This window comes from Bufo gargarizans, chromosome 4 (genome assembly GCF_014858855.1).
Source record: "Bufo gargarizans isolate SCDJY-AF-19 chromosome 4, ASM1485885v1, whole genome shotgun sequence".
In the NCBI taxonomy this organism is placed as follows: domain Eukaryota; kingdom Metazoa; phylum Chordata; class Amphibia; order Anura; family Bufonidae; genus Bufo; species Bufo gargarizans.
In genome coordinates this window covers 97,195,725-97,220,837 of record NC_058083.1, presented here as the reverse complement: position 1 = coordinate 97,220,837, position 25,113 = coordinate 97,195,725, and the positions used below count along the sequence as shown (strand labels likewise).

General features: G+C 44.7%; 1 protein-coding gene across 1 annotated transcript in view; it reads left to right on the top strand.

The window, feature by feature from the left end:
• Positions 1 to 25,113, top strand: part of LOC122935101 (galactose-3-O-sulfotransferase 4-like) — a 53,584-nt gene that overhangs the window by 17,711 nt on the left and 10,760 nt on the right. The window contains exons 2-3 of the mRNA XM_044290862.1: positions 2,816 to 2,917; positions 6,237 to 6,332. Of these exons, the coding sequence (XP_044146797.1) occupies positions 2,816 to 2,917; positions 6,237 to 6,332 (198 nt within the window). The remainder of the gene's footprint in view (positions 1 to 2,815; positions 2,918 to 6,236; positions 6,333 to 25,113) is intronic.

The window sequence follows — 25,113 nt, the reverse complement described above, 5'->3', positions numbered from 1 at the left end:
TGTGTCTGGAAGTACATTAAGCGGTCACCGTATAACAATTTTACTGTTGGCCAGTTGCATTACAGGCCCCAAAAAATATGCATTCACCGTACATAAAAGATCAAGTAATTGTGTGGCTGGAGGTATATTACATGGTCAATATATATATATATATTTTAATGCAGGCTAGTGGACTACAGGCCCCAAAAATTATTATTTCACGGTACATAAAACATTAAGTGATTATGTGGCTGGAGGTATATTAGACGGTCATGGATATCAATTTTACTGTCAAATACATATGTTTAAAAGAACAAAAAATATAAAATTGGATTAAAAACATGGCTAATAAATCCCCCCTCTTGAAAAAAAAAACAAATGATAATAGGTGAAATTCGATAACACGTGGTCATCACAGGTGTTGAATTCCTCCAAGGTCCCAAACATTAGGCATTCACCAGACAGAAAAGGCCTTTAATTATTCTGTGTTATGGCCGATATGTGTGGGCTGGCATGAGGAAAATCAATTAAACATGGTCATCACAGGTGTTGAATTCCTCCAAGATCCATGCCTCATTTATTTTTAGAAATGTGAGGTAGTTCACACTGTCGTGAGCTAGGCGTGTGCGCTTATCGTTCACGACCCCCCCCCTGCTGTGCTGAACGTCCTTTTGGACAGGACACTCGGCGAGGGACAAACCAAGAGTTCCATGGCAAATTGTGCCAGCTCTGGCCACAGGTCAAGCTTGAACACCTAGTAGTCATGGGGTTCCTCGCTTCTCAGAGCATCCACATCGGCCGTTAACCCGATGTAGTCAGACACCTGTCGGTCTAGGCGTTCCCTGAGGCTGAATCTGGATGGTGGCTGTCGATGGGTTGGCTGCAAGAATGATCTCATATCTGAAGTGACCAACACATCTTCAATCCGCCCTCTTCTTGCATGCGCTGTAGGATTGGTACTCAAAACTGTTTCTCTGTGGGTAGAAATTCCTCTGCCAGCGCCCGCAACAGCAGAATGCAGCATCTCTTGCAGCAAGGCCTGGAAATGCTGCATTTTGACAGCCCTCTGTGATGCTTTTAACATGTTCGCCATTTTGTGTTTGTACCGGGAGTATAAGTACATTGCCGCCCAGTACTGGTCCTTGCCCTTTATGCTTTTTATACGGGGGTCCCGCTTCAAACACTGGAGCATGAAGGCCTCCATTTGCACTAAATTGGAAAGCGGTGGAGAGGCCTGGCTCCTGCTCATCGCCCAGGAGAATGTTGTCCTCGGTCTCCTCCCCCCATCCACGGACAGCACCAGGGATCCCAGAAAAGTTTAAAGACTGCTCTTCTTGCTCCTCCTCCTCCTCCCCCCAGGCACTATCCTCATCTAACTCCTCTTCAGACTCCTGCTGACTTGTCTCAGATGGAGTAGCCCCCCCTGGGAATTCATTCAGCATTGCGACTTCCTCATCTTCCTGCTCCTGCTCCTCGACGGCTTGATCAATGACATATGACACAATGCACGCTCCAGAAAAAAAGGTGTAAGGTACGATGTCACTGATGACACCCTGGCTGTGACTAACCAGTTTGGTGATCTCATCAAATGGCCGCAGAAGTCTGCATGCGTCGCGCATGAGCAGCCACTGGCGCTGTGAAAAAAAAACAAGCTCCCCAGAACCTATCCTGCCGCAGAGTTCGTACAGGTAGACGTTAATGGCATATTTCTACTGGAGCAGCCTATTAAGCATATACAAGGTGGAGTTCCAGCGCGTTGGGCAGTCACAAATTAGATGTCTGACGGGCGAGTGGTGTTGCTGCTGAATGTCAGCAAGGCGAGCCCTCTACCCAGGTTGGTTATTTGCTATGTATTTATTATGCTATTATCACTGTTTGTGTGTCAGTACCGAGTGTTAGTGGTACCTCATATAGCGGTATGCTTATGGGTCTCTTCAAGCCACCCAGGTTGTGTACTATATAGGCCTGTGGTACATGTGTGCATTCATTGATGAGCAGTTAGCATACTTATCTGTTCATTCCTTCTTGGATAGTTCTTGGTGTATCACACAAGCAGCGGTAACTATAAGCAATTATAATGCATTAATATATGTACTGGCATTTTTTGGGGGGGTTTATCCACACTTCTCTGCATTTCCCTACTGGGTTTTAATTATTTATCTTGTATGTGTGCATAATTGTTTAATAAAGATTGATACGGACATTACCGCCGGTTGGTTTTGCTTTTGTAGGAGTTTCATGTTTTGTGGCCATGCGGTATATGTAATTGCTGGTCTCAGCCTTTGTTGGTGTATTAGTGTTTGTACCTCTGTATAGATGCAGCATCGCTGCAGAACCACACACAACTGCTGAACAATACAAATGCACTATAATATACTTTGTATGTTAGAATATATATTAGAAGTATATCACACCCCTCAGTATATCACACCTATCGATAGGACACCTATACCAGTCCTTAAAAGGGCTTTTGTGGACCTACTAGCTAGCATTTGGCATCCCTAACAGTCTGTCACTGCTCCACACAGCAACCTCTCCCTACACTGGCAATACACTGAATGTAAAATGGCGGCCAGATGAGGTTTATTTATACGGTAGGGTGTGTGTCCATGTGCCGAAATGTCTCAGTTGGCTGTCCTGTCCTACCTGATGGATGTGTCATGGTTTAAAGTTCTGCACAACGCAAAAGAATAACAAGAACAAGCAAAGTTTGCGAAACGACCGCCGGGCAAACCGCAAGGCCATCTCTAGATATGAGATCACTAGATTCACTAGTTTATCCTCAAGTAGCTCAGTCTTGATAGTGATCCTGACTGCATCTGCTCTTTCCTGACAGAACATCAACTACAGAGGAAAAAGAAGAGCCGAGGAGAAGGAAGAGCACTACATCAGGAAGAGGACTGATCAACAAGGAATCCACACCTTCAGCCATGTACAGGTAGGGAATCATTGGGGATATTTCTCTTTACTGCTTGGGCTCCTTCAAAGAAACATCTCTCTCCTTGCCTGATCCATCTTCTATGCTCCAGCTCTATTGTTTCTCCTTATGTATCATCCCCCAGCCCTTTTAACTCTTTCCCTGACCGCTATATCTATGCTCTCAATAATCTGCAATACTCATCTTATGTACCCCTTTCATTAGCTGGATGCTTTTCTCTATTTGTTTCTGCGACTGTTGCTGCGACGCAACAGTTTCAGAAAAATCCATCTTGAATGGATTTTCTGTGACTGTCGCGTCGCAGTCGCAGCATGTCGCATGTTGCAGTGCGACACCATAGACTGCCATTATTAAAATTGTTGCACGACATTAGTGCAACAAAATGTAGTGCGACAAATGTCGTTGTGTAGACCTAGCCTTAACCCCTATAATACAAAACTATAAAACCCCTATAAAAAAATAAAAAATAACTGGTGTTAAAACAGTGGCCTGATTGCTGTTTAACCCTTTCAAGCCCAGAGTTTTTTTTTTTTTGGCGTTTTAGTTTTGTACTCCATGCCTTCCCACAACCATAACTTTTTTATTTGTCTGTTCACATAACCATATGAGGGCTTTTTTTTGTTGCGGGAGAAGTTGTACTTTTTTCCAACGCCACCATTTTATATTGCATATGACGTTCGATGTGCTATAAAACTGACCAGATACTTTTATTCTACAGGTCAGTTTGAATCCAGCGATACCTTTATATGTATAGTTTTTCTTGCATTTTGATAGTGATAACATTTTTTAAAAGTGGATAAAAATCTGTTTTATTTTTTTGTCGCCATATTTTGACCCCTATAACTTTTTTGTAATTGCGTACGGAGATGTATCGGGGCAAATTTTTAGCAGGGTGATCTGAACTTTTTATTGATACCATTCTGGGTTGTGTATGACTTTTTGATCACTTTTTATAAAAAAAATTGTAGAAAACGGCGAATCGGCCATTTGGACGCTTTTTCCTATTTATTAGTTTGCCATATGGGGAATATATTTTTATATTTTTATACTATGGGTGTTTTCGCACATCGCGATACCCATGATGTGATTATATATATATATATATATATATATATAAATATACATATACATATATATATTGTTTTTTTTATTCCTTTATTTTTATTTTGGGAAATCTATGTACTTGCATTGGAATCTATGATGATTTTACTAGTTTCCTATGGAGCCCTATTACAGGCAGAGGCTCCATAGGAAATACTATGCAGCAGCCTTCTGTCAATGATAAAGAGAAGGGCTGCTGTATACATGCTCCGGCTCCTCTGATGGGGGAGCTGGAGCACCACCGAAAGTGCGCACTTTTGGTTTCAGCGTGCTCAGATGCCGTTGTCAGGATAGACCACGGCATCTGAGGGGGTAAATGTCCGCGATCGGCATTACTGCCAGTTGCAGACATGAGCCGCGGGTGTCTGCTATGGCGCCCGCAGTGGGCAGGAGCAGGCGCCATCTTTAAACACCCGCCCAGCTACGTACATGTACGACACTGGGCATTAAGGGGTTAAGCTTCAAGCTACGGAAACTGCAAGCGAGGTTTGCGAGTACAGAGAGGTTTGGTAGATGGAGCAGAAATATAGTGAAGTGCAAGAAACAGATAAGTGCCTATTTATATTCTAGGAACTTAAAACGTATGCTTACAAATGCCACAAGTCTAGCAAGCAAAACAGGGAGCTGGAATCTAAGATACTAGATACATAGATGTAGTTAGTGGGGCTGAGACAAGGCTGGACTCTTCACACGACTGGGCTGTTAATATTCAGTGTTTTACACTCTTTAGGAATGACAGGGCAAATATAAAAGGAGGTGGCATGTGTCTGAATGTGAGGGGTGATAGGAAGGCAAGTGTGAAAGAGGCAAATTGTGGGTGAGGATGTTGAAACCTTATATAACCAAATAGAGTGGGCTGCACAGGCAGGTACAGCAGTCATAACTTCCCAGATATTGGGGTTATGGTTCTGCCTCAAGTGCAAAGGGGAGAAAATTCCTCAACTTGCTGCTGGACCACTTTATGGAACAATGTGTAGACGATCCCACTAGGGGCGATGCTCTGTTTGATCTGGTAATTTCTAACTCTGTCTAGGAGGGCAAAACAAAAGGTCAGTTTCTCCGGGTTAAGGGCATAGACTGGGAGCAGCTACTATCAGATAATAATACAGAGGATGAATAGGAGACCTATAAATCTACATTGGGTAAACGCACTGCATAATTTATTCCTGTAGGTAACAAGTATAAACGGCTAAAATTAAAGCCCCCCATGGCTTACAGCTACTGTAAAAATGGCAATAAATCTGAAGAAAAGGAAATTTAAAAAGACAAATCTGAAAAGTCAGCTGTAGCCTTTGGAATTTACAAAGGGTTTAATAAAAAATAAATAAAAAAAAAGATATCTGTATAAATACAAAATGAACGGCAGGTGGCCAAAGGGAATAAAACAAATCCCGAAAAATTATTTAAATATTCAAAGTTCATACATAAATACATAAAAATCAAGTTCAGAGCAGGTAGGTTACTAAATAATAGTAAAAGGGGGTGGTCACTGAAGATAGAAAAAAAGGCAGAGCCTCTAAGGGCTGTTTCACACAAGCGGATGCCGTGCGTGGCATCCGCGCCGTGAATGACAGCCAAAACCCGCTGCAGACTGCAGAGGGACGGAGCATTAACATGAATGATAATGCTCCGTGCCTCTCTGTGATCTCTTTACTACGAAATCACAGCGAGATAAAGTTGTCACTGTGATTTCGTAGTAAAGAGGTCACAGAGAGGCACGGACCGTTATCAGTCATGTTAATGCTCCGTGCCTCTGCAGTCTGCATCGGGTTTTGGCACTCTTTCACGGAGCGGATGCCACACACGGCATCCGCTCGTGTGAAAAAGCCCTAAGGCCTATTTCAGACGGGCGATGTGGGAAAATGTGCGGGTGTGTTGTGTTCAGCGCGAGTGCAAAACATTGTAATACGTTTTGCACTCGCGTGAGAAAAATCGTGCATGTTTGGTACCCAAACCCGAACTTCTTCACAGAAGTTCGGGTCTGGGATCGGTGTTTTGTAGATTGTATTATTTTCCCTTATAACATGGTTATAAGGGGAAATAATAGCATTCTGAATACAGAATTCATAGTAAAATAGCGCTGGAGGGGTTAAAAAAATAAATAAAAATTAACTCACCTTATTCCACTTGATCGCGTAGCCCGGCAACTCTTCTGTCTCCTTTGCTGAATATAAGCAAAATATACAAGGAAAATACAACATTTTGATTTTTCCTACAGAACACTTCATTGCCCGATGCTGTTTTGTGCTGTTGTCATCTTCTCTGGGATAGCAATGATCAGCTTTCAATTTCAAAGCAGGAAATCACTTCTCAGGTGAGACATCAAGAACCAACATGTGATAACGGGACACAATGGTGGTCATTTATTAAGGGACTTGCAAATATTTTAGTTGTAAAAATAGTTGCAAGTCTCCCTTTTGACTGACTATGTGACAATCTTTAGTCACACTGCAAGTTTTACGCTGTGTTCAGCAGTTGGGTGGAATGGGGCAGAGCAAGGGCCGGTTAGAGGCCGTGCCCGGACTCTGGCCCCGGAAAATGTAATCATGTTTACTCTTGGAAACAGGCGTAATTGTGGGTACAGTTTTTACGGCGAGCACACAGACTGCTGTAGATTCAGCCAATTTATGAGACGCACGCTTCGTCATAACTTAGCCAAATGTTACCGAAGTGTAGGGGGGAATTATATTCGTTTCGCTGTTTCAAAAAACTGCATAAAAAAATGTATGTGTTTCTGCACCATATACACATGGATTTGATGTGGTTTTGCCACAGATCTCATCCTTCATTGGAAAAGGGTTAAATCTGCAGCTAAAACCGTAAATATAACTGACATCAGGGGTGCACAACTAGGGTTGAGCGAACCCGAACTGTAAAGTTTGGGTTCGTACCGAACTTTAGGATTTTTGGACCCTGGACCCTAAGGCTCCATTCACACGTCCGCAAATGGGTCCGCATCCGTTCCGCAATTTTTAGAAATGGGTGTGGACCCATTCATTTTCTATGGGGACGGAATGGATGCGGACAGCACACAGTGTGCTGTTCGCATCCGCATTTGCGGAGCGTGGCCCCGATCTTCATGTCCGCACGTCGGCAAAAGATAGAACTTGCAGACAAGAATAGGCATTTCTATAGGGGTGCCAGGCTGGTGTGTGGCGGATCCGAAATTTGTGGGTCCGCAACACACCACGGACGTGTGAATGGAGCCTTACCAGAACATTTCCGTAAAAATTTGGGTTCGGTATTCGGCGCTTTCTTGGTGCTTTTTGAAAGGCTGCAGAGCAGCCAATCAACAAGCGGTTAACTGTCTGACCGTAGAAGCCATCACAGCCATGCCTACTAGTGGTAAGGCTGTGATTGGCCAGAGCAGCATGTGACCCAGGCTATATATAAGCTGGAGTCACGTAGCGCTGCATGTCACTCTGCTGTTACTAGTGTAGGGAGAGGATGCTGCTGGACTTGTGATTTCAGGGAGAGAATAGAGGAGAATCTAACTCAGCGATCTACAGACAAATAGTTGTGTGGGTGCAGGGCACTATCGTTTTACCCTGCCCTTTAGGCCATTGACCAAAAAAGACTAACTTTTATAATTCTGTTAGTTAGGTGGGTGGCAGCGGGAGCCATTTTATGCATGCTCAGTGCACCAGCACTGCATCTGAACTTTTGGGACATTGCAAATCACAATTTTTTTGGCAAACTACAACATCTGGATTAGGCCTCATACACACAGACGTTTTTTTGGCGGTCCGCAAAAACGGGTCCCGTAGTTCCGTGATCCGTGTCCGTTTTTCCTTCCGTGGGTCTTCCTTGATTTTGGAGGATCCACGGACATGAAGGAAAAAGTCATTTTGGTGTCCGCCTGGCCGTGCGGAGCCAAACGAATCCATCCTGACTTACAATGCAAGTCAATGGGGGCGGATCCATTTGACTTTGACACAATATGGTGCAATTGCAAACAGATCCGTCCCCCATTGACTTTCAATGTAAAGTCAGGAGTCCCTATTATACCATCAGATCGGAGTTTTCTCCAATCTGATGGTATATTTTAACTTGAAGCATCCCCATCACCATGGGAACGCCTCTATGTTAGAATATACCATCGGATTTTAGTTACATCATGAAAACTCATATCCGACAGTATATTCTAACACAGAGGCGTTCCCATGGTGATGGGGACGCTTCAAGTTAGAATATACTAAGAAGTGTGTACATGACTGCCCCCTGCTGCCTGGCAGCACCCGATCTCTTACAGGGGCTTTGATCCGCACAATTAACCCCTCAGGTGCCTCTGTGTTAATATACTGTCGGATCTGAGTTCTCACAAAGTGAAAACTCAGCTCTGAAAAAGCTTTTATGCAGACGGATCTTCGGATCCGTCTGTATGAAAGCAAGCTACTGACATGGATCACGGACACGGATGCCAATCTTGTGTGCATCCGTGTTTTTCCACGGACCCATTGACTTGAATGGGTCCGTGAACCGTTGTCCGTCAAAAAAATAGGACAGGTCATATTTTTTTTGACGGACAGGATACACGGATCATGGAGGCGGATGACAAACGGTGCATTTTTCGAGTTTACAATGGACCCCATTGAAAGTCAATGGGTCCGCAGAAAATCACGGAAAACGGAACAACGGCCACGGGTGCACACAACGGTCGTGTGCATTTGGCCTTAGTCAGTGTGCAATTTAAGGTAGATATATAGCCACCATTTTCTGGGTTTTTAAAAACACAATTTTTTGCCCCAAAAAAGTATTTTCCTGATCTGCAAGTGTTAAATTCAAGTTTAATATCTACAGCTTTCATATTCTGTTATCTACAACATCTGGATTAGTCAGTGTGCAATTTAAGCTATAAATACACCCATCGTTTTCTGGGGTTTGAAAAACACACTTTACATTTTTTTTTTTCCATATCTGCAAGTGTTACATTCATGTTCAATATATACAGGTTTCATACTCTGTTACCAAAAATACACTTGTTTTGGCAATCTACATCTTGATTAGTCAGTGTGCAATTTAGGGTAGAAATAAACCCATCATTTTCTGGGGTTTGAAAAACACACTTTTTTCCCTTCAAAATACAGTATTTTCCATATCTGCAAGTGTTCAATTCAAGTTTAATATATACAGGTTTTATATTCTGTTACAAAAAAAAAACCACTTTTAGGGCAATCTACAACATCTTTATTAGTCAGTGTGCAATTTAAGCTAGAAATACACCCATCATTTTTGGGGGTTTGAAAAACACAATATTTTTTTTCAAAAAACAGTATTTTCCAGATCTGCAAGTGTTAAATTCAGGATTAATATATACAGCTTTCATATTCTGTTACAAAAAAAACTCTTTTTGGGCAATCTACAACATCTTGATTAGTCAGTGTGCAATTTAACACGTTAAGGACCTATGATGAGTATACTCGTCCTGGAGCACTGATACTTAGCGCTCCATGACGAGTATACTCGTCATGGCATTAAGCTGTCACCATGTCTGCAGACATGGTGACAGCGCTGAGTGCCGGTTGTTACACACAGCCAGGCACCCAGGGTCAATGCCTAGGGGGGGGGGGGTCCTGTGACCTGCGGTTTGCATCGCTTTCTGTCGTTTCTGATCCCTGCGGTCCCTGTCCGCGGGGATCAGAGACTTTAACCACTTCAGCCCCGCTAGGTGAAACCCCCTTCATGACCAGAGCACTTTTTACACTTCGGCACTACACTACTTTCACCGTTTATCGCTCGGTCATGCAACTTACCGCCCAAATGAATTTTACCTCCTTTTCTTCTCACTAATGGAGCTTTCATTTGGTGGTATTTCATTGCTGCTGGCATTTTTACTTTTTTTGTTATTAATCAAAATGTAACGATTTTTTTGCAAAAAAATGACATTTTTCACTTTCAGCTGTAAAATTTTGCAAAAAAAACGACATCCATATATACATTTTTCACCAAATTTATTGTTCTACATGTCTTTGATAAAAAAAAATGTTTGGGCAAAAAAAAAAATGGTTTGGGTAAAAGTTATAGCATTTACAAACTATGGTACAAAAATGTGAATTTCCGCTTTTTGAAACAGCTCTGACTTTCTGAGCACCTGTCATGTTTCCTGAGGTTCTACAATGCCCAAACAGTATAACTACCCCACAAATGACCCCATTTCGGAAAGTAGACACCCTAAGGTATTCGCTGATGGGCATAGTGAGTTCATAGAACTTTTTATTTTTTGTCACAAGTTAGCGGAAAATTATGATTATTTATTTATTTATTTTTTTTCTTACAAAGTCTCATATTCCACTAACTTGCGACAAAAAATAAAAAAATTTAGGAACTCACCATGCCCCTCACAGAATACCTTGGGGTGTCTTCTTTCCAAAATGGGGTCACTTGTGGGGTAGTTATACTGCCCTGGCAATTTAGGGGCCCAAATGTGTGAGAAGTACCTTGCAATCAAAATGTGTAAAAAATGACCGGTGAAATCCAAAAGGTGCACTTTGGAATATGCGCCCCTTTGCCCACCTTGGCAGCAAAAAAGTGTGACACATCTGGTATCGCCGTACTCAGGAGAAGTTGGGGAATGTGTTTTGGGGTGTCATTTTACATATACCCATGCTGGGTGAGAAAAATATCTTGGTCAAATGCCAACTTTGTATAAAAAAATGGGAAAAGTTGTCTTTTGCCAAGATATTTCTCTCATCCAGCATGGGTATATGTAAAATGACCCCCCAAAACACATTCCCCAACTTCTCCTGAGTACGGCGATACCAGATGTGTCACACTTTTTTGCAGCCAAGGTGGGCAAAGGGGCACATATTCCAAAGTGCACCTTTCAGATTTTGCAGGCCATTTTTTACACATTTTGATTGCAAGGTACTTCTCACACATTTGGGCCCCTAAATTGCCAGGGCAGTATAACTACGCCACAAGTGACCCCATTTTGGAAAGAAGACACCCCAAGGTATTCCGTGAGGGGCATGGCGAGTTCCTAGAATTTTTTATTTTTTGTCACAAGTTAGCGGAAAATGATGATTTTTTTTTTCTCTTTTTTCCTTACAAAGTCTCATATTCCACTAACTTGCGACAAAAAATAAAAAATTCTAGGAACTCGCCATGCCCCTCACGGAATACCTTGGGGTGTCTTCTTTCCAAAATGGGGTCACTTGTGGCGTAGTTATACTGCCCTGGCAATTTAGGGGCCCATATGTGTGAGAAGTACTTTGCAATCAAAATCTGTAAAAAATGACTGGTGAAATCCGAAAGGTGCACTTTGGAATATGTGCCCCTTTGCCCACCTTGGCATCAAAAAAGTGTCACACATCTGGTATCACCGTACTCAGGAGAAGTTGGGGAATGTGTTTTGGGCTGTCATTTTACATATACCCATGCTGGGTGAGAGAAATATCTTGGCAAAATACAACTTTTCCCATTTTTTTATACAAAGTTGGCATTTGACCAAGATATTTTTCTCACCCAGCATGGGTATATGTAAAATGACACCCCAAAACACATTGCCCAACTTCTCCTGAGTACGGCGATACCAGATGTGTCACACTTTTTTGCTGCCAAGGTGGGCAAAGGGGCACATATTCCAAAGTGCACCTTTCGGATTTTGCAGGGCATTTTTTACACATTTTGATTGCAAAGTTCTTCTCACACATTTGGGCCCCTAAATTGCCAGGGCAGTATAACTACGCCACAAGTGACCCCATTTTGGAAAGAAGACACCCCAAGGTATTCCGTGAGGGGCATGGCGAGTTCCTAGAATTTTTAATTTTTTGTCGCAAGTTAGTGGAATATGAGACTTTGTAAGGAAAAAAGAAAAAAAAAGAAAAATCATCATTTTCCGCTAAATTGTGACAAAAAATAAAAAATTCTAGGAACTCGCCGTGCCCCCCACGGAATACCTTGGGGTGTCTTCTTTCCAAAATGGGGTCACTTGTGGCGTAGTTATACTGCCCTGGCAATTTAGGGGCCCATATGTGTGAGAAGTACTTTGCAATCAAAATCTGTAAAAAATGACTGGTGAAATCCGAAAGGTGCACTTTGGAATATGTGCCCCTTTGCCCACCTTGGCTGCAAAAAAGTGTCACACATGTGGTATCGCCGTACTCAGGAGAAGTTGGGGAATGTGTTTTGGGGTGTCATTTTACATATACCCATGCTGGGTGAGAAAAATATCTTGGTCAAATGCCAACTTTGTATAAAAAAATGGGAAAAGTTGTCTTTTGCCAAGATATTTCTCTCACCCAGCATGGGTATATGTAAAATCACCCCCCAAAACACATTGCCCAACTTCTCCTGAGTACGGCGATACCACATGTGTGACACTTTTTTGCAGCCTAGATGCGCAAAGGGGCCCAAATTCCTTTTAGGAGGGCATTTTTAGACATTTGGATCCCAGACTTCTTCTCATGCTTTAGGGCCCCTAAAAAGCCAGGGCAGTATAAATACCCCACATGTGACCCCACTTTGGAAAGAAGACACCCCAAGGTATTCAATGAGGGGCCTGGCGAGTTCCTAGAATTATTATTTTTTTGCATAAGTTAGCGGATATTGATTTTTTTTTGATTTTTTTCTCACAAAGTCTCACTTTCCGCTAACTTAGGACAAAAATTTCAATCTTTCATGGACTCAATATGCCCCTCACGGAATACCTTGGGGTGTCTTCTTTCCGAAATGGGGTCACATGTGGGGTATTTATACTGCCCTGGCTTTTTAGGGGCCCTAAAGCGTGAGAAGAAGTCTGGAATATAAATGTCTAAAAATGTTTACGCATTTGGATTCCGTGAGGGGTATGGTGCATCCATGTGAGATTTTATTTTTTGACACAAGTTAGTAGAATATGAGACTTTGTAAGAAAAAACAAAAACAAAAACAAACAAAAAATTTCCGCTAACTTGTGCCAAAAAAAATGGCTGAATGGAGCCTTACCAGGGGGGGAGTGATCAATGACAGGGGGGTGATCAATGACAGGGGGGTGATCACCCATATAGACTCCCTGATCACCCCCCTGTCATTGATCACCCCCCTGTAAGGCTCCATTCAGACATCCGCATGATTTTTTACGGATCCATGGATACATGGATCGGATCCACAGAACGCATGCGGACGTCTGAATGGAGCCTTACAGGGGGGTTATCAATGACAGGGGGTGATCAGGGTAATCAGGGTGATCACCCCCCTGTCACTGATCACCCCCCCTGTAAGGCTCCATTCAGACATCCGCATGATTTTTTACGGATACATGGATACATGGATCGGATCCACAAAATGCATGCGGACGTCTGAATGGAGCCTTACAGGGGGGTTATCAATGACAAGGGGTGATCAGGGTAATCAGGGTGATCACCCCCCTGTCACTGATCACCCCCCCTGTAAGGCTCCATTCAGACATCCGCATGATTTTTTACGGATCCATGGATACATGGATCGGATCCACAAAACGCATCCGGACGTCTCAATGGAGCCTTACAGGGGGGTTATCAATGACAGGGGGTGATTAGGGTAATCAGGGTGATCACCCCCCTGTCACTGATCACCCCCCCTGTAAGGCTCCATTCAGACATCCGCATGATTTTTTACGGATCCATAAAACGCATGCGGACGTCTGAATGGAGCCTTACAGGGGGGTTATCAATGACAGGGGGGTGATCAGGGAGTGTATATGGGTGATCACCCGCCTGTCATTGATCACCCCCTGTAAGGCTCCATTCAGACGTCCGCATGTGTTTTGCGGATCCGATCCATGTATCCATGGATCCGTAAAAATCATGCGGACGTCTGAATGGTGCCTTACAGGGGGGTGATCAATGACGGGGGTGATCAATGACAGGGGGTGATCAGGGAGTGTATATGGGTGATCACCCGCCTGTCATTGATCACCCCCCTGTAAGGCTCCATTCAGACGTCCGTATGCTTTTTGCGGATCCGATCCATGTATCCGTGGATCCGTAAAAATCATACGGACGTCTGAACGGAGCCTGACAGGGCGGTGATCAATGACAAGGCGGTGATCAATGACAGGGGGGTGATCAGGGAGTTTATATGGGGTGATCAGGGGTTTATAAGGGGTTAATAAGTGACCGGGGGGGGGGGGTGTAGTGTAGTGTAGTGTGGTGTTTGGTGCGACTGTACTGACCTACCTGAGTCCTCTGGTGGTCGATCCTAACAAAAGGGACCACCAGAGGACCAGGTAGGAGGTATATTAGACGCTGTTATGAAAACAGCATCTAATATACCTGTTAGGGGTTAAAAAATTCGGATCTCCAGCCTGCCAGCGAGCGATCGCCGCTGGCAGGCTGGAGATCCACTCGCTTACCTTCCGTTCCTGTGAGCGCGCGCGCTTGTGTGCGCGCGTTCACAGGAAATCCCGGCCCTCGCGAGATGACGCGTATATGCGTCGTCGTGCGCAGGGCTGCCACCTCCGGACCGCACATCTGCGTTAGGCGGTCCGGAGGTGGTTAAAATGGCCAAAGTAAAATATTTTTAACCCCCCCCCTGCACCCCTGAATGATTTTATGTCGGCGGGGTGCAGGGGGGGGGGGGCGGGTTGTGGGCGGTGTGGGAGTTGCGGGAGGCCTCCTTTAGAATTTTCATGTTGGTCAGTGGTTTATACCAGAGTGTCAGCACATTGCTGACACTCTGGTATAAACGGCTGACATCGTACAGACCGATGTATGGAAAGGCTTAAGTCAGGGAGCTCCCTCCCTCTGCCATCGGGGGGCTGCTGTGCTTTTGCAGCCCCCAGATGGATGGGGTGACAGAGGGAGGGAGCTCCCCTCCTTCCCCTTCCCCGTCTGGTCAGTTGTGGCAGACGGGGAAGGTTCCTATGGCAACAGGATGCCTTCTCAGGCGTCCTGCTGTCCACGGTGCTGAACAGATCTATGCTAAAGGCATAGATCTGTTCAGACAGTGTAAGTAAAATACAGTACAGTACCCTATATAGTGTACTGTACTGTATTATACAGACATCAGACCCACTGGATCTTCAAAAACCAAGTGGGTCTGGGTCCAAAAAATGTAAAAAATGTGAAAAAAAAGTAAAGATAATAAAAACACATTTATCACTGAATAAAAATAAATTAAAAAAATACACTACACATATTAGGTATCGCCGCATCTGTTACGACTTGATCTATAAAACGGTCATGTTAATTTCCCCGCACAATGAACGCCATAAAAATAAAAAAAATAAAAACTATCAGGAAATTGAAATTTTGCCCACCTTACTTCCCAAAAAAGGTAATAAAAGTGATAAAAAAAGTTGCATGTATGCCAAAATAGTACCAATCAAACCGTCACCTCATCCTGCCAAAAATGAGCCCCTACATGAAACAATGGCCCAAAAAATAAAAAAAACTATGGGGACACTATAACATGATTTGTTTTTGTGTAAAACCTACATAAATAAAAAAAAGTATACATATTAGGTATCTTCGTGTCTGTATCGACCAGATATATAATAATATCACATGACCTAACCCCTCAGATGAACACCGTAAAAAATAAAAAATAAAAACTGTGCTAAATAAACAATTTTTTTGTCACCTTACATCACAAAATGTGTAATAGCAAGCGATCAAAAAGTCATATGCACAGTCTTTCACCTCACTCCCTCAGATCAGCCAAGCAGTCTGAGCCCCAAGTCATGCAGCAGTCTCTTCTGCTTTTTGATGACTCTGTTAGCAGGGTTTCCCAGGGCCATCCACCTATCCCTGCCCCAGAAGTTACCGATGCCCAACCACTTTTCTTTCAAGATAAGTACATGAAAGGACCATCACAGCATGTCTCGGATGATGACGAAACACAGGTGCCAACTGCTGTGGCTTTTCGAAAGTGTGCAGACAAGGAAGGCAGGGGTGAAGACTGGGTGGAAGATGATGTGGAGGACGATGAGTTCCTCGACCCCACATGGAATCAAGGTCATGCGAGTGACCTATGTAGTTCGGAGGAAGAGGCGGTGGTTGCACAGAGCCACCAGCACAGCAGAAGAGGGAGCAGGGTGCAAAAGCGGAGCGGCCGTCCTCTAGACAGTATGCCTCCTACTGCTCACCGCAGCAAGGGACCGAGCACACCAAAGCCAGCTCCAAGGAGTTCCCTGGTGTGGCAGTTCTTCAGACAATGTGCTGACGACAAGACATGAGTGGTTTGAATGCTGTGCAATCAGAGCCTGAAGTGAGGCATAAACGTTCTCGACCTGAGCACAACCTGCATGACCAGGCATTTAAGTGCAAATCACGAGCTGCAGAGGAGTAGACACCTCAAAAACCAAGAAAGGTCTCTGGCTCCTCCTGCTTCATCTTCTGCTGCAGTCGCGGCCTCTTCATCCACCTCTGGAGTGACAGTGCCACCTGCCACCCCACAAACAGAGGATCTGTCAGCAACACCAACACCTGGGTCACCAAACATCTCCACAATATCCCACGGAAGCGTTCAGCTCTCCATATCCCAAATGCTGGAGAGAAAGAGGAATTACCCCCCTACCCACCCTCGATCCCTAGCCCTGAATGCCAGCATTTCTAAATTACTGGCCTTTGAAATGCTGTCATTCCGTTTGGTGGAGACGGATAGTTTTAAAGGCCTTATGGCGGTGGCTGTCCCACAGTACGTCATGCCCAGCCGCCACTACTTTTCAAGGCGAGCCATCCCTTCCCTTCACAACACCCTTGTTCCAACTATGTCTCCAGTCAATTAACCATAAAACATGAGAGTGATCATGTGTGGTCTGAGCTCCCAATCACATGACCGGACATGACGCATAGTTTTACCGGTGCTCTCGGAGGTAACCAGCAGCGGGACTGGCTGACAGGTATTTCACTATCCTGATACCCAGACCCTAGACCAATGATATAACCGGCATAGTGGGACATCATTAACGATTGGCCATCTTAGATATCAATCACTCCCAAATCATAAGGGGCGGTACTATTCATGTGGCGCCAAAACTCTGCTATTTAAACCTTGCATTAAGATATAGAGGCAGCGTATCATCAGCCACTGTTATCGCCAGCATATAGCCACCATCCTTCGGCTATGGGAATGTAACCAGCAAAGTCCCCTGAGGAACCAAGGACTTTTTACTTGGGGAAACGCGTCGGGACAACAAAAAACTTATACCATCTAGGACTGATATCTTTGTCCTATAAAACAGAGAACCATTTAACCCACCGTGAGGTAACACCTAGGGTCACGTGAGGGTAAGGAAAGGGTTTAGCCACCGAGAGGTGGAGTCGCCCCTTTCGGGGCGGGTGCTCTGCCTGTAGGCAGGGGTAGATACCTCAGGGCATCATTAGGGACAATAACTCCTGACCTCACCAGATCTGATCCAGCTATATATGAACCATCCAACTGTAAGTGCTATATCTCTTACGTTCATTAATGAATGACCTACTGCCCTGATGTCCACGGTGGGTCTTGATTCTACCTTTATTCTGGCATTTTGATAATACATCAATAAATATTTGGAATCAATACCTCTCTTAATTATTATCCATTAAAAGTAAATTTTAATTGAATAGCTAATATTTCTGTGATACATGATTACTGGGTGGCCACGCTGCTGGATCCCCATTACAAGGACAACATACCGCCCTTAATTCCGTCACTGGAGCATGATCTTAAGATGCGCTGGTAGACGCGCTGCTGGTGGCATTCCCACCTGACAGCGGGGGCACAGTGGAAGCACAAGGCGAAGGCAGAGGACGAGGAAGAGGTCGCCAACGCAGCTGGAGCACCGCCTGCACCTCAGAAGGCAGGGTTAGCATGGCCAAAAATTTGGAAAAGCTTTCTAAGCACGCTACAACAACCAGCACCACCAGCTGACATGGAACACGCCTACACGTACTGTGCACGCGTCTACACGTACTGAATAACGGGTCTGCCCCCTTCAACTTCTGGGTCTCCAAATTGAGCACATGGTCTGAGCTTGCTCTTTACGCCTTGGAGGTGCTGGCCTGCCCTGCAGCCAGTGTATTATCGGAACGTGTGTTTAGCACGGCAGGAGGCGTCATCACAGACAAGAGCAGCCGCCTGTCCACAGCCAATGTGGACAAGCTCACATTCATTAAAATGAACTAGGCATGGATCCCTCAGGACTTGTCCGTACCTTGTGCAAAATAGACATGTATACTGGCACTAAGCAGCCATTGTAAGGCCTCATGCATCCGACCGTTGTGTGCATCCGTGGCCGTTTTCCGTGATTTTCTGCGGACCCATTGACTTTCAATGGGTCTGTTGAAAACTCGGAAAATGCACCGTTGTTCATCTGCGGCCGTGATCCATGTTTCCTGTCCGTCCAAAAAATATGACCTGTCCTATGGCTCAATGGGTCCGTGAAAAAACACGGATGCACACAAGATTGTCATCCGTGTCAGTGATCCGTGTCCGTAGGCTACTTTCATACAGACGAATCCGAAGATCAGTCTGCATAAAAGCTTTTTCAGATCTAAGTTTTCACTTTGTGAAAACTCAGATCCGACAGTATATTCTAACACAGAGGTGTTCCCATGGTGTACCCGATCTCTTACAGGGGGCTGTGATCAGCACAATTAACCCCTCAGGTGCCGCACCTGAGCGGTTAATTGTGCGTATCATAGCCCCCTGTAAGAGATCAGGTGCTGTCAGGCAGCAGGGGGCAGTCATGTACACAGTTCGTAGTATATTCTAACTTGAAGCGCCCCCATCAGTGCGGCCCCCCCGGCCCCCCTCCCCTGTATTAATTGAATTGGTGGCCAGTGCGGCCCCCTCCGGCCCCCCCTCCCCTGTATTAATTTCATTAGTGGCCAGTGCGGCCTCCCATCTCCCCTCTCCCCCATCGTTGGCGGCAGAGAGAGTTCCAATCGGAGTCCCAGTTTAATCACTGGGGCTCCGATCGGTAACCATGGCAACCAGGATGCTACTACAGTCCTAGTTGCCATGGTTACTTAGCAATATTAGAAGCATTATACTTACCTGCTGCGATGTCTGTGACCGGCCGGGCGCTTCTCCTATCGGTAAGTGACAGATCTGTGCTTTAAGCAATGCGCCGCACAGACCTTTCACTTACCAGTAGGAGGAGCTCCCGGCCGGTCACAGACAGCGCAGCAGGTAAGTATAATGCTTCTAATATTGCTAAGTAACCATGGCAACCAGGACTGCAGTAGCGTCCTGGTTGCCATGGTTACCGATCGGAGCCCCAGCGATTAAACTGGGACTCCGATCGGAACTCTCTGCTGCGACCAATGATGGGGGGCCGCACTGGCCACCAATGAAATTAATACAGGAAGGGGGGCCGCACTGGCCACCAATGAAATTAATACAGTAGAGGGAGGGAGGGGGGGCCGGGGGGACCGCACTGGCCACCAATGAAATGAATACAGTAGAGGGAGGGAGGGTGTCCGGGGGGGACTGCACTGGCCACCAATGAATGTAATACAGTAGCGGGAGGGAGGGGGGTACGGGGGGGGGGGGGGGCGCACTGGCCACCAATGAATGTAATACAGGGGAAGAAAAACAAACGAACCAGCACCTCCATAATAAGTAAATTTGAGAGCGCAGGTGCACGCTACCTTGGCTGAAACACAATTGGATTAGTAGAACTACAGGTAACAGCACACTGCTAGTCAATTGCACAAAGATATAAGCAAACACTGAAAAAATAATAGCAGCTTGGTGGCCATACTTATTGCAAGTGCAGTTAGAAGCTCTTTGTGCATATGATTGATAAAACATATGTCGAGCCCATCTACCAGACGTCAAGGTGGCTTCTAATCAGATGGGTCCTACTCTAACAACTGTCGTGTGCATGAGGCCTTATACTGCAGCGCAATTGCTCATGTTTGTATTTTGTATATTTCACACTCTTTTGGAGTCTACCTTAAAGGGCTTCTGTCACCCCCAAAAGTCATTTTTTTTTTTTTAGGCTAATTAAAATCCCTATACTGCGATTTTTCAATATATAGGGCTCTTACCCTTTTATGTTGGCTAGTTTCTTTAAAAACTGCACTTTTATAATATGTAAATTACCTCTCTACCAGCAAGTAGGGTGTCTACTTGCTGGTAGCCGCCGCATCCTCCTTTAAGAAAAACGCCCCCTCCTTCTGCTGATTGACAGGGCCAGCAAGTGCTCTCCTCCTCCGGCTGGCCCTGTCTGCAATTCAAATCCCGCGCCTGCAACTCATTCGGCGCAGGCGCTCTGAGAGAAGGACGCTCACTTCCTCAGCACTCCCTCAGTGCACCTGCGCCGATGACGTCACCGAATGAGGTGCAGGCGCGGGATTTGAATTGCAGACTTTTGGGGGGTGACAGAAGCCCTTTAATTTTACAAAATCACATAGTATCACTGCTATACCTAGTATGCCGGTTAAAAATAAATATGTCATTAACATTTTCTGGTGAAATTAACTAGGTGTATAGTACCACTGCTATACCTAAAATAAAAAAACAGAGAACTAAAAGCTTTTAGACGTCCAATGGTGAAAAAATATTAAGCATTATTAAATACTCAGTCAGTTAATAATAAAATGCCATAAAAACAAGGAAAATAGGGAGCACAGACGCCATCCCAGCTCTACGGTGTCGACATAGAAAATCACAGCTAAATTAAACATTGATGAAATTACATATGAGTCCAAGGTATATGGTATGGCTAAATTATTGAGATAATATGGGTGGTGACCAGAGGGTAATCAATACGCAGATACAGCCCGTGCACCAGGCGATGGTGTGACCTAACTGGACCTCTATCCCATCTGTGTAGCAAGGGGCCAGACCGAAGGATGGATAATAAAAGAGAGGGGACTCACCAAGATAGATGCGACCTGGATGTCTGGGATGGCGTTACCCCGACGCGCGTTTCAGCGTACGCCGAAGCGCGCGTCGGGGTAACGCCATCCCAGACATCCAGGTCGCATCTATCTTGGTGAGTCTCCTCTCTTTTATTATGTAACGCCATCCCAGACATCCAGGTCGCATAATTTTTATTTTACATTTTCGTATGACAATAGACATTTGTTTTCTGTCATAGACCCCTGCTCTACCAAGTAGACAGGTTAATTAATTTCTGTAATTTTTCTGTTACATTCTTGGGTTGACATTATATAATTTTAGACGTGAATAAACCCCTGCTCTGCATAGGTGACAGGGAATACAATTTCTGAAATGCTTCTTTAATTGATGCACGCCCCCTTCTTTGATTCAATGCTTAAACTTAAACAAGTTGTACCACATTTAAGCATCAATACTATGTCCCACATTTCTGCTATACTCTTTTGGTCAACATTTGCGCCTCAATAGCTTTTCCCACAATTCCGTTTGACTCTTTTGTCCCACATTTGGGCTTCTGTAATTTGTATAAATCATGTTGTGCATGTTGGGCTCCGATATCTTCCTGACAGGAATATATTGGCAAAAGTCTCAGCTTTTAATATCTGCATTTATGACTAGCCAGTATAGTCAGGGGCATATCCGTTTGGTGCATTTCTTCTGTGATTTATATGATTATATTTTCATCCGCACAATGCTCCGTTTTGTGTAGGATGCCTTTGTGGTGCATGTGGACCGCGCCGACATCCACCGTATGCAATTTTTTTTTTGCTGGGGATAGTCGTTTGCTGCGGTCCACATGCGGTGGGGCTGCTCCCCCAATGAAAAACACGCTACAGTGTTAGGGGTTGAGCAGCTCCCCCAGATTTGCCACTATATTTCTGTGTTTTTGTCTTCTGTAATTTGTCCCACATTTGCGCCTCAATAGCTTTTCCCACATTTCTTCTCGATCCAAATTTTTTAAAAATTTATCTCCCTTAAAGGGGTTGTCCGGGTTCAGAGCTGAACCCGGACATACCCTTATTTTCACCCCGGCAGCCCCCCTGATGTTAGCATCGGAGCATCTCATGCTCCGATGCGCTCCCGTGCCCTGCGTTAGATCGCGCAGGGCACAGGCTCTTGTGTTTTCAATAACACACTGCCGGGCGGTAACTTCCGCTCAGCGGTGTGTTCGGTGACGTCACCGGCTCTGAGGGGCGGGCTTTAGCTCTGCCCTAGCCGTTTTACTGGCTAGGGCAGAGCCAAATCCCGCCCATCAGTGCCGGTGACATCACCAGGGTTCCTGTCAGCCCCATAGAGAGCCCGGTACGTCACCGGAACTCAGAAAAATGCCTTTGCCCTGTGCAATTTAGCGCAGGGCAAAGGAGAGCATCGGAGCATGAACTGCTCCGATGCTCATGTCAGGGGGGCTGGCGGGGTGAAAATGGAGGGCCGTCCAGGTTCAGCTCTGAACCTGGACAATCCCTTTAACTTTGGTCTCTTTTTCTCACGCTCCCTCTCCGGCCTGGAACCCTCATTCCCCGCCACCCATAATCACCATGGTAGGCGCTTAAAAGAACATCGAAAGTTGATAGAGCAGATATCAAATTGGATCGTGAAAATCACAGGGATGTGCGACATGGTGGGTGGGGCAGTAAGTATGCACACGCCTACACGAACTAACTGACAGGGGTCAACCCCTGCAACTTGGCCTGAGTTTGCCCTTTACGTCTTGGAGGTGCTGGCCTGCCCTGCAGCCGGTGTGTTGTCTGAACGTGTGTTTAGCATGACTAGAGGGTTATATTTCCCAATGTTCTGGGGTGTACCCTAATTTAAACAAATAAAAGTACATTTTAAAACAAAAAGCAGTGTAGGCTACCTACTCCTCCTCCACCACCACTTCTACCTACACCGCCACATCCTGGCCTCCTCAACCTTCTACTCCATATGGACCTGGTCCTCCTAAATCAAGATTTTTTTTTTTTTATTTCTATGTATTTTATGTTATTTAAAGTCATTTTCCTATCCATTTGTTTGCAGAGCACTTGCCATGCTCTTAACCACATTTTAACACCATTTGCAGCCCTCTAGCCCTTTCCATGACATTTTTACAGCCATTTTAGTATTCAAAAGTTCGGGTCCCCATTGACTTCAAAGGGGTTTGTGGTCAAGTTCGGGTCCCGAACTCGAACTTTTTTCCGAACATCCAGGTGTCCGCTCAACTCTATGCACAACCTTTTCTGGTTGGGGGCCACATTGTCACCCTAAACCAATATCAACGGCCAAAAATTCTACTTAAAGGGTTATTACCAACTGAAATACTTTATTTATGGCATATTGAACATACAGTATATATTATAAATGTCTAGTTACACTTCTAGTACTCCCATCTAATGGGAGAATACATGAAGGTTGTGCACCCCTGACTCACATGCTATAAATTTGGAAATCCACATAAAAGGCCAATTTCTGCACAGAAGTTTACATAAGATTAGTGTAATCTCATACACTTTCCTGGTTTTGTATTACACTGCATTATATCTGCACAGGAATCTGCGCAGAAAAACCACACATAATCCGCAAATTGCGAAGGTGGCCTTAGGGTACCTGCACCAGTGATGGTCAGTTCGCAGTGTTAGCCAGCGAACACATGTGGGCTGCCATCCTTAGTAAGGTAGACTCACCCGTCCGGCAATGCACAGGTAAGCCTTTACCTGTGCCTGTGCCGGGAGCCGGTCTGAAATCAAATGCAGTCACCGGGAGCAGGCAGTTCCGAGAACAGTCCGATTTAGGCGCCTGGCGGTTGTTCTCGAAACTGCCTGCTCCCGGTGACTGCATTTAATTTCAGACCGGCACAGGCACAGGTAAGGGTTTACCTGTGCATCGCCGGACGGGTGAGTCTATCTTACTAAAGATGGCAGCCCGCATGTGTTCGCTGGCAAATACTGCAAACTGACCATCACTGACCTGCACAGTCTAGATTTATGTGTAGAAAATCTGCACAAAAACGCATTTTGGTGCTGTTTTTATGCGTTTTTGTGCAGATTTGGTGCAGATTTTCTGTTTATGTAAATAATCTAATTGAAGTTTAAGGGGAAAACCAGTCCACAGACATGATGCAGATTTTAACCCCTTCCCGACATTTGACGTACTATTACGTCATGGAAGTCAGTGACTTCCTGCATTTTGATGTAATAGTATATCATGATGATTGGGCGAGCATCGGAGCGCTGCATGCCCGATTACTGCAAGGGGTCCGGCAGTCCCTTATAGCCGAGCCCCTGTTGTATCCGCCGGCATCACTGTTTACAGCCGATTAACCACTTGTATGCCGCAGTCAGTGCTGACTGCTACATAGAAGGGGTTTGCTGCGTGTGAGGGAGCCCATCGAATCCCCGCGCTGCTGTGGCGGGGACCCGATGGGTGACAAGGCAGCTCGATGCCATGCAGAGGCTGCCCAATGCCTTGAACGGCATCGGGACCTGCCTTCTATGGGTGCCGAGGAGATCCAGCCTCAGGCTGGGTCTCCTAGGCAACCTGTTAGTGTATTACTCTGTGTAATACACTAACAGGCAATGCATTACAATACAGATGTATTGTAATGCATTGCAGAGGGGATCAGACCCCCAAAGGTTGAAGTCTTAGATTGGGACAGAAATAAAGTTAAAAGAAGGGTTTTTAATAAAAAAAATAGTTTCAAGTAAAAAAAAAAAAAAAAAAACGCCCCTTTCCCCAGATTTCTTAATGCAAAATAGAAAAAAAAAGAAAAAAACACATTTTAGGTATCGCCACATTTGTAAAAACTGACTCTATAAATATATCACATGATCCACCCCGTTCGATAAACACCATAAAAAATAAAATAAAAATGGTGTCAAAAAAGGCAATTTTTGTCACCTTACATCACAAAAAGTGCAATACCAAGCGATCAATGTTGAACAAAATGATACCAATAAAACCTTCACTTTATTCTGCAAAAAATGAGACCCTACATAAGAAAATCTCTCAATAAATAAAAAAACTATAGCTCTCAGAACATAGAGACACTAAAACATCATTTTTTCCTTTTAAATATGCTATTATTGTGTTAAAGTAAAATAAAAATAAAAAAAGTATACATATTAGGTATCTTCGCATCCGTAACAGCCAGCTCTATAAAAATATCACATAACCTAATCCCTCAGGTGAACACCGTAAAAAAAAAAAAAAAAAAAAAAAAAGTGTAAAAAAAAAAGCCTTTTTTGTCACCTTACATCACAAAAATTGCAACACCAAGCGATCAAAAATGAGTATGTCCCACAAAATGGTGCCAATAAAACTGT